General features: G+C 47.9%; 1 protein-coding gene across 8 annotated transcripts in view; it reads right to left on the bottom strand.

Moving 5' to 3' along the window:
- Positions 1-2,368: 2,368 nt before the first annotated feature.
- LOC306842396 (shisa family member 6) overlaps positions 2,369-18,001 on the bottom strand; it is a 69,210-nt gene continuing 53,577 nt past the window's right edge. For 4 of the 8 annotated variants that reach the window (XM_079372616.1, XM_079372613.1, XM_079372615.1 and 1 more), the window contains 5 exons: positions 13,031-13,093; positions 11,528-11,548; positions 7,693-7,845; positions 5,172-5,275; positions 2,369-3,793 (listed from right to left, as the gene is read on the bottom strand). In XM_079372616.1, the coding sequence (XP_079228742.1) occupies positions 2,900-3,793; positions 5,172-5,275; positions 7,693-7,845; positions 11,528-11,548; positions 13,031-13,093 (1,235 nt within the window). In that variant the 3' untranslated portion in view covers positions 2,369-2,899. The remainder of the gene's footprint in view (positions 3,794-5,171; positions 5,276-7,692; positions 7,846-11,527; positions 11,549-13,030; positions 13,094-18,001) is intronic. The other 4 variants (XM_079372620.1, XM_079372619.1, XM_079372618.1 and 1 more) reach the window with 3 other exon arrangements.

Raw genomic sequence — 18,001 nt, forward strand, 5'->3', positions numbered from 1 at the left:
AGTCTCACTGATGGGAGATTAAATTGAACATGTCTTGATACAGATTTGATCTCATTGGCTGTTACAGCTCAGTGGGCGGAAACAAAGACTCTTTTTGCTTCACAGACTCCTGATTGGACGCTAAACAAACGGATATTTTCCATATTAAAACTTTAAAGGAACATAATCTGGGCCCTCATGACAGCGCCCCCCCCCCCCCCCCCCCCCCTCCCCCACCCCCCTCCCTCTCTCCCTCTCTCTCTCTCTCTCTTCACCTGTCCAGGATAATTAAAGAATAAAAGAGCAGGGAGGGAGATTACATTCTGGGGTTGCTACAGTCGATCCGCACCGTGACTCAGAACGCTTCAGTCCGTTCCAGCAGTGTGAGTGCTCCGTACACTTCCAGGCACGTCACGGAGCGAAACTCAACGAGACGCCGGTGTGAGTCGTGGTGGAGGTGAAGCGGTCACTCTCACATGTTCAGATTTAATAAACATCAGCTCTACCACGTTTAGATTTAAAGTCTTAAAGTGTCGAGGTCATCAAATATTTCTGTGATTGCGTTCGAGTAGAGACGCTTGCATCAGAACGCTGACCAAGGAAACGTTCATGTTGTGACGTGCTTCCCTCTCTGACTGTACGTGGTCAGTATGCTTTAACTTCCTGGCTCAGCAGCCAATAGGCAGGGTCGGTTTACTGTGCACACCCGAGTTAATCAGACCTCAGCTAACTCAAGTGGCTTCCTCTCTTACATCTCTCTCCCTCGCCCTCTCAGCTGGTTTTGTTTCCTTTGTCTCATCACATTCTCGACTGATTGATCAGACAGAACTGTGATTGGTTCAGCTTTAGTTTGTAGTGAATTCACTTCCTGTAAACCTTGATTCATGTGTGATACCCCGTCTTTGTTACTTACGTTGAGCCACTTCATGACAGTGTAGCAGAAACAGGAAAGGCCGTGACGTTTCATGTGGTGTTTCGGGGAGCATCAACAGAATCCGAGCAGCAGACAGAAGGAGGCGGAGAGAGAGAGAGAGACAGAGACAGAGACAGAGACAGAGACAGAGAGAGAGAGACAGAGACAGAGACAGAGACAGAGAGAGAGAGAGCTGCAGCTGCCATGTTGGTTTCAGAAGAATAACCGAGTCCAACCACTGCACACCTGAACAAATATTCGTGCACCTGGACCGGTCAGCTGGAAGCCAAACAGCAGGAGCAACAGACATGAAAGGATGCTAATCACTGGCTTGATTTGAAGTAAACAGTCAAAGGTCACATATTACCCAGAATCCTCTCCTCCATGTTCCTCTAACATGTGTCTCTACTCTACAAACCCCCAATGATGAGAGAAGTCCATCCTCTCTCTCTTCTGCCTGCTCCACTTTTCAGAAAATGTGTGCTCAAACAGGCCGTTTGGAGATGTTCCCTTCATGACATCACAAAGGGCAGTAGCCCCTCCCCCAGGTGGGTGACACTCCCACAGCTAGGTGTTTGTTCTGCCCTCTGAGTCTGCCTTCTCACCGTAAACAATAGGACATGGAGCCAGAAAGCAGCGAGTACACCCGAGCCCTTCCAGAGAGGGGGCGTGGTCAGACACAGCTCATTTACATATTTAAAGCTACAGACACAGAAACAGACTTTAATGAATTAAAGGCCTTTTATATTGTTCCTGGACCTGTGACCTATGTCAGGTAAAAGTGGCTAACAGGTGTGATGAGAGTGTTTGCGGAGCGTGTGGTGCATCTTCTCACACAACACAGAACGAGGCCGAATGTTTAGAAAAATATGGATGTTTTATTTGACCCAACTGTAACAAGCATCGTAACCCACTCCCACGACGATCCCTCCTCCGATGTCTTTGGGAACACAGTCTACATCCAAATATGAACAGTGGTATATCTGTTAGCATTGACACATTCATTCACTTCTCGTCCTACCGACAGTTTTTTTGCAAAGACACACACAGTAGAGTATTAATTGATCCAGTCAGATACTTGGTTAAGTGGGTTTCTATTCTGAACTCACGAAACAGTGATGATTTATAGTTTGTTTTTTTAAGAATCTATTGAAAACAGACAGTCTAATACAAAGTCCATCCAGTACAGGCTTGTCCATGATACTGCTTCTAGAATAGCTTATTTACAATCGTCTACTGGAAGCAAAATAACCTGCCATTGCTTTAAGAACAAAACGAGCTAGCCGTCACTATTCAAACTCAGATACCAAATAGAAAACAAACAGAATACTCTTTTATTGATTGTGCTTTGTAACCCACAAAACCTCTTCGTTTTTAGAAATGGAACCACGGATACAAGTGCTGATCACATCAGATCCAGTCCCTCTCATGGAGATCCTCTAGAGCTATGAGTAGGACAGGGTGTACAAATGGTCGTTCTTTTTTTGTTTTTTTTGTTCATTTATTTATATATTTATAAAGTTATTACAGGCTCATCCTGTTCGTCACCTGTGGTGGTGTTGTGTGGCACAACAGAAGTCACGGAGGAATCGGTCTATGTGTTTAACCATGCAAAGCCCTTTAAGATTGGCCAGAAAAGGTCACAGAGTAGATTTGTTTGGGGGGGGGGGGGCAGAGAATAGACACAATCAGTGTTTTCTCACGAGAACATACACAGAATGAGGCCGCAGCCCGTGGATGAATCTGATAATCAAGACAGTGGAAATAACAGTAGGCAAGTTAGCTGGATATTAGAACGCCTCCCCCTCTGTCCACCCTCTCTGGCTTCACATCTCGCTGGGCCCGTGTTTGTACAGTGTAGCTCTTTGTCCGGTCTCTCGCAGTTAGCTAAAGATGTTCTTGGTCCTGGAATCAGTCAAAGAAAGTGGATTTGCCAACGTCCAACTCTAAAAGAAGGCCAATGTACCCACAATCCCCCCCGGCATACAGTGTTCCTTCCTGCTGCCGTTAAACAGTCACCTCAGTCTTGCTGCCTGTGCGGTAGTGCTGCGGCTGCTGCTGCTGCGGCGGTGGCGGCGGCTGCTGCTGCTGCTGGTGGTGCTGTGGGATGTAGTGGAGCTGCTCCATGGTATGAGTCCGTCTGGAGGCGAAGGCCTGCCTCTTACTTGATGTCTGGTTCATGGCTAAAGTGTTGGAGTGCACCGTGCTTCCCCCTCCTCCTGCTGCCCCACCTCCACCGCCACCGCCACCGCCGGCGTTGTTGGAGGCACTGGGATGGGAGTGCATTTTGGTCATCTTGTAGCGATCCATAAGAGGCGTGGTTGGTATGAACACGTCTGTGTGCGAGATGGCGCGCGACATCGACATGTCGCTGCCACGAAAGCCGCCGGAGATGCTGCTGACCATGCCGCGCTTCAGCGACATCATCAGCTTGTCCGGCGAGATCAGAGGGTCCTGGGACAGGAGGCGATCTTGTGAGTACAGGCGATCTTGTGAATAGAGGCGGTCTTGAGAGTAGTGGCGATCCTTTGAGTACATGTGGTCCTGCGAAAGGAGCCGGTCCTTGGAGTAGATGCGGTCCTTGGAGTACAGGCGGTCTTGCGAGGTGTGGCGGTCTTGTGGAAGCAGACGCTCCTGGGATCGAAGGCGCTCGGCGGACAGGAGCTGTTCGTCTGAGAGGATCCTGCCTCCGTATGGGGACATCCCGTTAGAGGACATGCTGTAGTCCTGCTGCGGGGCCCTCTGCGGGGACAGGACTCGGTCCTGGGACATGGCCCTCTGGACTCGACGGGGCCTCTGCCTCTGCTGCGACTGCTGCTGTGAAGACTGTGACGTGGGAGGGGCCTGAGAGATGGATGACGGCGGGGGCTGGCTCTGGAGCTGCTGCTGCTGTTCCCGGTGCTGTCGGACAAAAGAGGAAGAAGGTCAGAGCCGCTCTGATACCCGGACGTGCTGCTCGGGACTCCTGAGGACTCACAAACTTCAAGGTCAAAATGTCCGTCGCAAACCTCCCTAAGGGGGCGCTCTTTATCGCTGCTACGCATCACATGCATAATACCTCTGAAAACCTCGATTAGTTCATGAGACATGTTTCACTTGGATTACAAAGAGGGAGTCAACTCATGTGCTCCACTAGCACTCTGTACGAGCATGAATAAGCTAGTAGTTACGCTGTAAACACCAAAACAAACGGAGTCTCTGCAGGGACCTTTGGAAATGAAAAACTTGATTTTTTTTTTGGTTTGTTTTGTGACTCCATATTGCTGAGCAGGGATCCTGCTGCTGTTACCACGACCAGGTCCACTAATGCTTCAACCGCTCCCGCTCTAACTCTGAGAGGTCACCGATCCGTGCTCTGGTCAAAGATCAATTCAACCTTGGGGCGGACGCAGCCTGGTGGTTATCTGCTCGCGCTGGACGACCTCCTCCACTCTCTCTCCTCCCTACGTTTACTGTCTCTCTTCAGCTGTCCTCTCCAATATAGGCAAAAATATATTCATGGAAAAAGATCAATTCAATCTCGCCTTTAGCAAAGTTTGTTGTCATACGTGTGGAGAGAAGGTCGGTGTCGGCGTGCAGGTCCTCGAGACAGTTTGAGCCACGTCTTTAATACAGTTATCAGGAGCCTCAAATGACACGTCACGACACACGGCGTCTGTACGCAGAAAAACATCCGGAACATGTGAGTGAGCTAACGCCGTTAGCCGGGAGTTAGCGAGCGCGCAGCCTGCGACAACAACGAATCCCTGAACGGCTTCCAGACTGTCCGGGTCGAGATGCCACCGACAGCGGTGAGAAGACACCTTCCTCGTCAACAACCGATGGCGTCATGGCGGCCATAACGACTCATAACGACAACAACGAGGGATTAATGAAGTATTTCTGATTCTGTAACATCCAACCACAAAGTGGAGAAAAACAGCAGCCCGTTTGGCGCCTCAGGGTCCAGATCGACGCCGTTTCTGTCCCCCTTTAGCTCTCATCACTTCACTGCAGTGTGAGCGGAAGACGTTTATCAAGTCCTGCACCAGTGCTGGATCGGTACTTGGTATCAGCCACAGCAAATTAAGTTATTGGGAGCGACATATCAGACAGGAAATAATGCTATCAGAACATCTATAAATAAGTTGAGTTTATTCAAAAGCTTGAGGCTGAAAGGCTCCACCACTGCAGAGAGAAGAGAGAGAAAGCTTCTAACAGATTTAAATGTGGCACCACTTTCTTTGACGAGTTCTTTTTTAGACGCCTGCACTCTCAAAGCGAGCGCTCGGGTACCCACCTGGTCTTGAGTGATTTTGAGAACATGCAAGGGTAGCGTGCCTCTCGCTGCCAGGTCGGGCAGGTGGCGCTTACGAGTGTAGTAGTCCTCCACTTCTTTATCAGCTGCAGAGGAGACGGGAAGAAGAGAGAGAGAGAGAAGAAGAAGAAGAGGTGAAGAAGTGCGAGGAGGAGAAAACACGAGGAGGAGTTGGAATGCAAGGGGAGAAATCGGAGAGCCGAGAACATGGCACACAATGCAGAGCGAGGTGTTGGCGGACCCATCTGTGCTTCACCTTTCCCAGCTCGTGGAGGAGAATAAAAAACAGAGAGAAAGAGAGGAATCACAGTCAGAGTGGATTACATGCCAGGCACATAACATCCACACACTCAGGCTTCATCTGGGATTCAACAGGCAGCTCTGGCTGTGGGGGCAAACTTCACAAAGGTCATGTGAGAGTCTATAAACAAACAGCGTCGTATACAGGTATGGAAGACAGGCACCTCATGGACACATGCTTGAAAAGCCTATTGTGTTATTGCACGATCACCTGACAGTGAACACCGTGTTGAAATGTCCTTGAGTGGATGTTTTCTCCACATTCACGTGTACAAACAACCTCAACATGCATTTAAAGGCAGACCTGAAAAAACATGAATTCATCTCCAGAGGCAGAAGAGTGTGGGAGTGAACGTAGCACCGACTTCATGCCTCACAACACAAACCCATGCACAAAGACTGGTTTGGTAAGTACGACACACAGACGGACTGAGAGACACCAAAAAAACATTCACATATGAAACAGTCCTTTGTTAAAGAGGCTCTTCGTTCCTCCTCATCTTCAGCCATCACACTGACTCAGAGGTGAGTCTCATTATATGGAGGGAATAAATTATGAGGAGCTCTGAGTGTGAGGCGTCTTTTTCAATAAAGCGGCGCTCACACCACCTGTCAGGTTTCACGCTCAGACTCAAATCCCCTTCAGCCGAGAGCCACGGGCGCTCGCTGCAAATCGATTCATTATGAGACATCATAAAAACAAGATGTTCCTTTTCTCCGCCATAATAGTCTTCAAGATGTGGGCCGGGCTCTGCAAACTCATCAAGCGTATTAGCATAGAGTGAATGACTTTCTGCTGGTGTACACTGTCCTGCGCTGCGGCGGCGGGCTAAACGCTTTTCTTCAGTTTGATACCAATTTGCATTAATAAGCAGCAGCATTCTTCTCTTTTATTGTCCCCACAATGAAAACGCAGATCTATCTTCCCTCCGGCACAATCCGACATGATCTGTCAGAGCTCAGACACTAGTTGAGCAACAAAAAGAAGCTTCACAGCCTTCGGGCTATTTGCTGCAACAAATCATTTGCTTTGGAAGCAGAAAGAAAGTTTGGGAGAGTGAAGGACGCTGCCCGAGGAGCGTCCGTCTCACGCCTCTTTTGTGTGCTGCTATCTCCAGCTATTCATGTGCTTTTTGTTTCACCGCCCATTCAGAACTATTATCTTAACTCTCACGAGTGTTCTTTAAGCAAAGGGATCTTTTGTTGTGTGTTCTCCCGATGCAGCCGAGGAGCAGGAAGCAGCAGCACATCCTGCGTCTGGGTTGTTTGCTGACAGCGACGCGTGGAGCGAGCCCTGACAGGGTGAGCTGTAGATCCTGCCGGCCCTGAATTGGGCGAATCAGGATGAAATTACACGAGCCTTAAGGAATATTTGCGCTCCACTCAGATAATATCGTGAGCTGAGACCTCATTACGCAGCAGAAATCCAGCGAAGATCCACCGAATCAATACGACCGAGAAGACGCTTAATGTGCTGATACGCTCGCAGAGCAAAAGAAAAGTGGCCGCAGCCTTTGAGGGGAGACGAGACGAGCGTGGAGTCTTCAATGAGCAGACTTTCTGCAGATGACTCGGCCAATTTCACGAAGGATCAGAAGGTAGAAAAGACCCTCGCCGTTCCCTGTGAGACGACGCTACACTATAAATATAGAAAGAAAACAGAAGTTTGAGTACTTTAAGGAAAATCGTTTGACGTCTTTTATAAACATGAAAAGTGCCAAAAGCTGCAGTTCCTCCAGTGTCCACTAGAGTCTGTCTCCTGCAGTGAGTCAGTCTCCATAGAGCTCTATGTTAAAATGAAAATGTTAAAGGAAGAATAAACTGGGCTAAGAAGAGCAGGTTTAAAGTTATAAAGAGTCTACGATGTTCAACGTCTCTTTTTGTTTGTTTTTTAGATTTATTTTTGTCTTTATTGGAGCGACAGTGGACAGATACTAAAATCAGGGAAAGGAACCACAGGCCGGGGTCGAACCCGGGCTGCCCACATCAAGGCTGATGACTGATGAAAAATAAAAAAAGTCAAGGTTACAAAAAAGCAGTCTACAAACTGATAGGGTACATCACAGAGGCTCCGCCCATTATTTATCTGACGATGTTAACAACCCGTTGGAGCTCAGCGAGTCCCCGTGATGCAGTGTTTGTTCATGCAGGGCTTCAGGGCAGGGAGCCTTCTCTTGCATTAGACCAGTGAACTTGGACCTACTGAGTTTCTTCAGGGACGAGTAGCGGCTGAGGTCGGCTTTGACGGCCGCCTCGTACGAAGGCGGCAGGTGAGACAGGCTCTGGAAGGAGCGTGAAAAGGACAGGTCATAGGGCTCCGTCTGCGACGTCAGGATGCCGCTAATCCGATTGTTTTCTGGAGACACGTACATACATTTACAGAGACAGAGGAGGGAAGAGAAGAGAGATGGGCTGGCTGCTTTCTACACACACACACACACACACACACACACACACACACACACACACACACACACACACACACACACACACACACACACACACACACACACACACACACACACACACACACACACACACACACACACACACACACACACACACACACACACACACACACACACACACACACACACACACACACACACACACACACACACACCTGTTCAAAACAAGCAAGCCAGGATCAGAGCATCATGGAGGACCACCTGCTGAGGGAGAGACGGGGGGACCGAGCTGGAGTTTTAGTTATACAAATATTTCCTGGAGGCGAATATGAAACCTTGAAGCATTTTCATCAGAGCTAAATATTCTGTGTGTGTGTGTGTGTGTGTGTGTGTGTGTGTGTGTGTGTGTGTGTGTGTGTGTGTGCTCTCTGCCCTCGGGGGGAAACTCTAAACTCTGTCATCCTTTTTAATGGCTTTAAAAACTGATGTAAAAATGTGTAAAAGTTGAAGGAAGAACGACCTCCAGTGACCTCCAGTGACCTCCACCACAACAGATGGATGTCAGAGATTAGAGATTTGTGGTGGATCAAACTGATACCTTCATTAAAGAGGTTTGGATTTGGAATGATTGTAGAGTCAAGACCGCACTAACTGAGACCAGGGACCAGGGACCAGAGACCAGGGACCAGATCATAAAGCACTCATCTTGTGTGTCCCTCACTTAGACCGGTACAGCGGGAAGGTTGAGGCCGTAACCGGGGAATAAAGATGAAACTATTAATGAATTAAAGTTCTTTTTAAAAAGAGTCGTTTTCTTTCTTCTCACAGAAATGACCTGAGAAAGTGTTTGATGAGTGGAGGTCTGAACCGGTCTTCATATGTGGAGTCCAGTCTGAGACAGAGACCTTCAAACTGTACAGCAGCAGTCTCTTGTGATCTGACTGAACACAGGTTTGTTTGTTGTTGAAGCTCTTCAGTTTGAGCTCTGAGAGGAAACGCTGAAGCGTTCATGTCACATGACTTTGTGCAGAAAGAAGCTCCGCCTGGTTTTTCTTTTCAAATAATAAAATCCATCTTTTTGTTTTTGAAAGTGAAGCAGCTGTGACTGGATGCAGATTTTGTGAAGTTGAATTCAAAGCTGCGTTGTTGGACGTTTGACTCTTGTTTTGGTGATGTAACCTCAGGAGGTCACCACAACAACAAGGCAGCACATTTACATGTCACCTTTTTGTTGAAGAATGTGTGTGTTTGAAGATGTGCATGAACTTTGTGTCGTTGTGATCTGAACACATCTGAAGTTTCTCGTCTCGTCTTTAAACTCTTCACCTCTTCTTTGTTGAGTTAACGCTCCGCCAGAGAAACTCCTTTAAACGTCAGCCTGGAGGAAAAGTTGCATATCTAAAACTCCAGCTTGCTGGTGGCAGAGAGAGAGAGAGAGGGGGGGGGGGGTGTGGGCGGTCTCATCAGGCACTCGGTGGACGTTTGGTGTGGGACGGACTTGACAGGTGACGTGGTGGTTTGACGAGAGGAAACAGCGGTCAAAAAAAACAACAAAAAAAAACCAGACAACACGGAACAACAGATGTGTGGTGAGCGCGACCTCGCTCATGACAGCGCTGTGATGTGATCAGGGACGTGGTGGGGCGCAGCGCCTGGACCGGCTGTCGTTGATGTGACCTGATATGAAGCGAGGAGGACGCTCAGGAGGGGCATGGCTGGACCAAAGCTCTCTTTTATTCCTTCCTTTCTTTATCTCTCTCTTTCACACACACACGCAAACATCCGCAGTCTGTTCCATTCACCGCCGTCTTCCTCGCTCTGTCAATCTTATCGTGCCTGCCATGCTGCCACCCACTTTCCCTCGCTTCTTAATTCTTTCTTGTCCATTCACTATTCCCCTCTCGCTCATTTTCTTCCTCGCTGCCGCTCTATCTCGCCCTCCCCAGTGGGCTGTGAGTCTGTCACGCAGTGCAGAGCAGCGGGCATGGGTGCGGCTCCACGCCAGCCTCCAGCTCAAAGATAAAAATAAGGCTTCAGAAAGTGCTGCTGCAGGATGACGATGGGAGGACGGAGAAGAGGGGAAACAGACTGAAATACATAAAGAAAATATAAGAAGGGGGAACATTAGGAGTGAGGGCCGGCTGCAGAGCCGGGGGCAGCAGGGGGTCCCGGGAGCTGCAGGGCTGGAAGGATGTGAACGATCTGTGAGTGGACAGTCCGCCTCACTGCATCAATAACAGGAGCATCGACTGTGGCATGCTGTTAGCTCTCTGAACACATCTCACTGCTCGCTCAGGATGGACAGAACAAACAGACTCGGATCAAAGAGGCTCTGCCAAGCTGCTGCTTTTTGTGCAAAGTTAAAACATATCCAACGATTTCTGCTCAGCCGAGCCGGGTCTCACCTGCACCTCCGTCTGCTTTGGTCCACAATCAGCTGCTGAAGGAAAAAACATCTTTCTGGAGTTCAGCTTTAAGTTTAATCTAAAAATGAACAACCAAATATCTCTGCAGTTTGACTGGAATCACGTGTGCTGGCCCTTTAATAACGGCATGTGAAGAAACGGCTGCATGTCGACAGTCATTACGTCACCCTGAGGTGCAAACATTAAACTTCACTGAGGCTGTGCAGCCAGCGCGTCCACTCTGACAGGACACGTTTAGGACGCAGTGCTGGAAGTCAACTTGTTCATTTGTTGCTCAGAGTTTGTTCACTTTTCTGTCTTACACTCTTTAAGGTGACTTTGTGTTTGCACCTCCAGATCGTTTGCTCTAGTCTGAATCTTTGTTGCAGAATTTCCTCAAGTTTGGTCTGTTCACTACCGGACATTTACAAGAGGACCAAAATGTGTAACACACGAGGTTAAACTCCCTGAAATAAACAAAGACTCGCTGCCTTCTGATTGGCTGTGGCTACTCCAAGGACACTTTGTAGTTTTCATCCGTTTTTACATCGTATGCAAACGATACAGTTTGAAAATAGTATGCTGATGTTCTGAGGACGCTGAAGACGCTTATCGAGACAGTTCACTCCAGAACCAGGTCCTGCTCGTCCACTTAAAGGCTTCCTGCAGTCAGGCTGGGTCGAGCTGCACCAGGGTTTGATTGACAGCTGGAACGCCAGCACAAATAAACCAAACTAACTTTACAAACAGACCCGAGTTCGTCTTAGCAGAGCCAATCAGTGAAGGTGTGAAAACACAATGCAGAGCTGATGTGGGCATGTCCCCGTCTTCTGTCCTCTTTAATACAGCTAATGAAAGCTCATAGAGGGGCGAGCGTTCCTGCAGCCACAGCTCACTGAACTCTGGGAGTCTCTGAGAAACAGGAAGAGCTCAGCTTCTTATTTACACAGACAACAAACTTTGTTCAAACGGTCCAGATGGTGAAGAAAAGAATCCCCGGACATTTCTGAAAACAGTTCTTCCAGGTGTGAGTTTGAACATCTCAACATCAGATTAACACAGGTTCAAACAAACAGCCAGACTTCTCAGAGCCTCGTCAATCCGGTCTGAAAACACACGCACACACACACGCACACACACACACACACGCGGGGGCTGATTGGTGGATGTGAAACACAGGTGAGTGCTGGGATGACTGAATCAGATGCGTGTGTGTCAGACTTACCACGCCTCAATGATCGGTGAGCTAACAAACCCAGAGTGGAAAAACAAATATTTCAGAAACATGTTGATGTGGAAAAAAAGCAGAAACTACAACTGTTCAGCAACATCTCGCTCATAATCAACTGTGAGACATGCTGCTCATGTTCTGCGTGTGATTAGCAGCCAGCTTGTTTCACAGTCAGTGAAATCCTTTCAGGGCGTCTGTGATCAAAGTGTGTGTTGTTCAAAAGCACTCTTCATGATTCAAGGCTGCTCTCTGCTTATCTGTGTGCGTGCTTGAAAAGGCCCACGTGGTCAATAACGTCGGGAAAGAAGGGTCTGGAATCAGAGCTCAGCCGCCGAGCGCCCGGGTGCAAGCCGATCATTTTTTCATGTTTTTGTTGAAACAAAGAGAATGTAAAAAAGAAATGGAGAGAGATAAGAGTGATTTAACAAACACAGAGGGACCTGAATATTCAGTGTGGCCTCCTTTCTCTCCTTTTATCTCTCTCTCTCTCTCTCTCTCTCTGCAGCCTCCACCTCCTGATGCAGCTGCTGCTCGTCTACAACCTGAGGCCCGCTTCAGGCTGATCTCAGGCAGAGCTGGAACCAAAGAGTTGGAAACACTCGCTTATTGTGCAAAAGGAGAGTTTTCAAGAATCTGTTCTTTTTTTCTTTTTTACTCCTTAAATTTTAAAGAAAAAACAATCTCTCGTCAGGGGAATAATCGTGTTTTTATTAGCCTCATCTACTCTGAATGACTTTATGTTCAACTCATGGTACAGGCTGTTTCTGTGTCTGTAGCTTTAAATATGTAAATGAGCTGTGTCTGACCACGCCCCCTCTCTGGAAGGGCTCGGGCGTACTCGGTGCTTTCTCTGGACCCGGGGGACTTCCCTCGCTCGGTTCTGATTGCGTTCTCACTCGTGCTGAACTGAAGCCGACCAGAGTCTTTGGATCTTTGGTCTGAGAGTTCGTTAAAACCTTCAAACCAAACGAGTGATCTGACAAAGAGCCGATTCAAACGGACCAATCAGCTCTGCTGTGAATTAATGACCTATGAGCTTTAGATTATGGTCATGTAGTTCTTATAAGAGGCTAGTATGTTAGCAATTAGCATGCAAATAAGCAACTATTAGATGGTGACCTTATAAAGTGTAACCATCTTTTATTAGAGTATTTGTGATGTAATGTAAACGTCATTTGACATCAGTCCTAAACCCCCACAGGGGAGCAGGAGGTGATAACTTCCCTTCTAACGCGGCAGGTCGCACACGCTCCGTCAAGCCGAGGGTGGCTCGACCTCCACAGAACATTAAGTCGATCCTCGGCCGGTTTTATTCCCTTTAAAATGGAGCCGGACAGCGACAGGCTCCCCGAGAAGCGTTCACGGCTACGAGACGCGACAGCAGAAAAGGAGCGAGCAGAGCGCCGTGTCGAGGGCTTTCTCACACATCACACACGTCAAGCGGCGCCCCGGCCCGAGCTGAGCTGTGCATGTCCCCTCCCTGCTGGTTGCTCTTACCATTCTTAGGTGTGCGTGTGGGGCTACCTAAAGCCACATGGTTATAGTTGTGCTGATGAGTACCTGCAATGACAAAAGCAATGAAACATCTGTTCAGCATCCACGAGGAAGCACAACTCCAGACTGTCAGCAGCGAGAGAGCCACAATTAAAACAATAAATCACCCACAATGTTGAATTCTCCAAACTACGTTTCATGGTAAGAGAAACGTGTGCGCTGTGTCGGAACTTTGAAAGCGCACACAAGGCACATGAATATTCTGCACATGCTCAGTGGGTGAAATATCCCTTTAATTCCCTCTCGTTTAAGCAAATGCACATAAATATAGATGGAGACTTTGTGGGATGGTTGTAAAGTAAAGTGGAGTCTGCTGTTAGCGCGGCGTCGCCCTGTGAAACGTGTTAGCATTAAACAGAAATCAAGAAGCTTGAGCAGGAAGAGGGAGATAAACACAAAGCACAAAAAGCAGGGCGGTATACAATATTCATCACGTCCCACATCGTGCAGCACTCTGCAGAGGAGATAACATTATGTAATATTAAAGACACAGATTGAACAGCAATCTTTGATTTCAGTGGGATGACGAGATGGCGTCCATGTTATTCATCCTTCAGCGGGCGAAACAGTTCAACATCATTAAACACAAAAACCAGCAGAGCTCACGCCGCTCCGAGAAGGAAACATCAAATCAGCTGAGCGGCGAGTCTTTGGGCGGCAGAGGACATCGTGGAGACTTTGTCTTATTTTAACTGATTTGTTTGCAACAAGAGGAAACTCTGGAGTGAAGTGGATGCAGTACCTCCGGTGACCACTAGAGACCCATGAACAGCCATTTAACAGCAGGAATAAACATGTTTACATCCTGATACAAAGAACTGGTGTGCTCTGATTGGCTCCTGTCTTTGTCGTCACATGTACAGGGGACGATCACACACACACACACACACACACACACACACACACACACACACACCTAAACACGACCTGCGTATACAAACAGTCTTTTCACACGCTCGCTCTTTTTGTGTTTGGTTCACATTTTAGTCATCTGAAATTCATTACATCTCAGTTGTACTACATTTCCCATGAGCCTCAGCACACATTCATGTAACGAAGCTTCAGAGAAGTCATCATCACAGCTGTATCGCACAAAACACAAAAAACACACTGAGCTTGAAAGTCAGCGTTTGTAGTTCTGAGTGTAATCTGTAGTTTTTTTAGCCGCTGACAGAAACGCAACACAACAAGGTCACGCTAACGTTCAGCTTCTCATCAGACGAATCCACCGTATCACTGAACATGCAACAAGTTCATGTTGTAATTTTAACCACGCGAGTGATTCAAGTATCATGCATGCACGGTATCATCCTTAAGGACTTCCTGTCAGCAACAACCAATCAGCAGCTATGACAGTCATTCAAAGTGGCGCCTTGCTGTCACTACCTTAGAGGCTATGGGGCTCATGGCAGTGGCTGTGGGTTCAAATCCGACCCCGGCCCTTTGGTGCGCTCTCTCCTCCCAGCATTTCTCTCTCCAGCTGTCCGATCCAATAAAAGAAAAATCCCCCCCCCCCCAACAAAAAAAACTGTAAAAAATGGCTATCAGGGTCCGCGTGTAGCTCAGTGTGCAGAGCGGGCGCCACCGTCCTCGAGTTTGACCTTGAGCCTGTCCTCTCTCTCATCAGACAGCCGATCAATGAAGTCCAAAAGGCCAAACAAAGATGTTCAAACTTGGCTGGAGTGCACCTGAGGGTGGCACGCCGGCTACCATTCAAACCCAGAGAAGAAGAGGAACTAAAGTCCGCTCACAGGGCCGTCATGACGGAGGGCGTGCAAGGAGAGAGAGAGAGAGAGGGCCGCAGAGCTTTATTAAGGCTGAACACCACATGGTCTTTGGATTGGTTTTTGAAATTGAACTGAGAATGGTTGTAAGGAGTGTTTGAATGTTTTAGTGGTTGTGTTTCCTCTCACAACATGAAGCTCTGTGAAACCTGAGATATAAAGTCAGTGTGATCGTTAAAGAGCCATTTCCTTCCTCTTTCCTCCCGAGTGTTTCTGAGGAGAGGAATAAAAAAAGACAACTGTTGCTCAGGAACATGACGCTCATTGATCACCTCACTGGGTCTGATTAAATCAGTTATTGACAATCAGCTACCTTCACTTTGAAGCCAATAAAACAACTCCTCTTCATTTCTGTCTTTTTTCATGTTTTTCGTTTCTGAGAAAGTCTGAAGTCGCACTTCTTCAAGCTCTAATCAGCAGCGACTGCCTTCTGTCTTATCGTTTGTTACAGAATAAACACCAGTTTGAGCCCCACGTGCGCCCAGTGTGCTGTGCAGGAGGCAGAGAGAGTGTGTGTGTGTGTGTGTGTGATACAGCATGATGCAGTGTGCAGAGTCTCGGCTGGCTCTGCTCTGTGGAGGTGCTTTAGTTGAAAGATGGGACCTTTACTGAGCCCATTGTACTGAGAAAAGTTGATGAATGACAGCTATTCCCAGCAGTGTGTAGGACTGTGTGTGTGTGTGTGTGTGTGTGTGTGTGTGTGTGTGTGTGTGGAGGCAGCGATAGATGCAGACTGTCGCTGAGTGTTACTGTTGTGAATTGTTCCTTTGCTGTCGGCTGCTGAGCCTTTTTAAAAATGCATTAGAGCCATTTACATCTACACAGGTGTGTGTGTGTGTGTGTGTGTGTGTGTGTGTGTGTGTGTGTGTGTGTGTGTTGGGGTGGAAGTGTTCAATACTTGCGGATGGATGAGCTGTGTCTTCCTCTTTGCTCATTTTAAATCCTTAAATAGGAGACGGTGTTTCCTGAGGATTGTGTGTAACTACAGAGACATGCAGCCAGGACGTCCACGCGTCTTCAAGGTCATATTTACAACAGTAAAACATAAACGGCTGCTCAGACTGCATGAACAGTTCAGACTGTCCGACCTCTCCTCGTCGTGGTTATGGTTTATTCACCCCTCTGTAATTAAAGGAGCATGTGCAGAAAGGTCTTACATAACAGAGGAGTCACAGATGTTGGACTGAACCCTCTGTTTTGACTTGCAGGACAAATCAACAACAACAACACAAACCCACTCCTGCCCACACTCTCAGGTTTCTCCTGCCAGCTAAGAGTGCAGCTATTACATGAAAATGAAAATGGGTTTTGTAATAAACAAAGTAAATAACGGAGCACTCCTCGTGTCCTTCATGAAGAATGTTTTAAGACGTCGTCCACAAAGATGGATCACTCTCGCTCCTCTCTTAAGAACTGAAAATGTCCTGCAGCTCAGTGACCTCCGACAGGGAGGACGCCGTCTCTCTGTGTGTGTGTGTGTGTGTGTGTGTGTGTGTGTGTGTGTGTGTGTGTGTGTGTGTGTGTGTGTGTACGTCTTTACACCACGAGCTCACACAGCAGCCTTCAGCTACGAAGCAGCCTGCTAGCTTGATACGACAGCTGAGGCTAACAGGAAGAAACAGAGAGAGAGAGGAGTCAAACTAGAGGAAGCATTGGGCTTGTAGGCTTGTAGATGTTGGTAATGGCTCGGTCACACCTACACATTCACACACTGACGGTGGAGTCCATAAACACATTAGTACAAGTGAACATGTGTCTGATGAAGCAGCGGGAGCATGTTCGGGTTAAGTATCGACATGTGGCTGCAGGAGCTGGGGATCGAACCCCCAACATTTCTAGCAGACGACCCGCTCTACCACCTGAGCCACCGCTGCCACTGTGTTATACGACGGTGCAGTCGCAGTTGGAGACCTACAGAGGGCAGCATAGTGAACCAAACCGAACGCCTCCACCATGTTGCTTTAAAGTGCGAGGTTCAGAAGCGTGTAAGAACACGCACAGTAAACACGGACCAGCACCACACGCTGTTCCTGCTCTGGGAGAAGTTCGGTCTCGGTTGGGTGACTTCCACTCAGAAATGTTCTGAGAGGTCCAGAGAGACAAACCGAGCCGAACTGTCCACTGAGAAGCAGCTCATTAAGATCCTGGACCGCCATGTTCAGTGATCCGTCTTTAATCTGGGGGCCAATTAGCCGTGTTCAACCGACACTCCCAGCTCAATCTGAACCCCCCAACCTCTCAAAGCCACGAGGAGGATGATTGGCTCACAAATCCCCTCACTGCCTTTCATAGCAACCACGTACTTTCCTGAGCTGCTACATGCTAACAGCTTTGTGTTCTGTTAGCTAACCAGCATCCGACCACGAGACGGAGCGCCGACTGAACCAAGTTAGAAAAAGTGGAATTAAAAATCAGTGCAGACACTTCAGGGTAGCTTACATTCAAATAGAAACAGATGTAAGCACATGCTAACATGAGTACTTTAAGACAAACCTTACTGCTACAAAGGAAGACGTCAGGTCTGATAGCAACTCCAACATGGTCACATGAAACATGGTGTATTGCATTGCATTTTTCTGTGTTATCTAATTAAAAGACTGGATGCACTTCCTGCTTCCATCTCAGTGAATTCCCACATCAGACGGATCCAAAGCCGGCTCTGCTGTCTGACAACACAGAAGCTTTGTGATTGACAGATTGTTGGGTTAAAGAGGGTTGCTATTTAAATTGCTAAATGGATGTTCTTCTGTCAGTATGTTGATGACACAGCGGTGTGTCGCTCAGATTTACTGTCTGAATAAAGTAGAAACCAGCGATCAGCGGGCCGGACTCGGACACAGTGGGCCTCACCTCCGGGAGGCGATTACTCAAACAGGCGACCTCCGGAGAATCCCTCCTCACTGAGTTAGCATAATAGCATCCAGATGGCACACAAGTGAGTCAGTGATGTGACATTTGGCATGGCATTTTGTTTCTTATCACACTTCCAAACATCACATTTATAAACCGTGAACAGGGGAGGCAGCGTGCTGAGACCACCAGCGAACACCTTGAACGGCGTGCAGAGGTGAAAAAGCCGTCGGCAGAATCAATCGCGGTTACAAGCTGAAAGGCATCCGGGAAACCATCA

Source organism: Symphodus melops (assembly GCF_947650265.1).
Source record: "Symphodus melops genome assembly, chromosome: 21".
Taxonomy (NCBI): domain Eukaryota; kingdom Metazoa; phylum Chordata; class Actinopteri; order Labriformes; family Labridae; genus Symphodus; species Symphodus melops.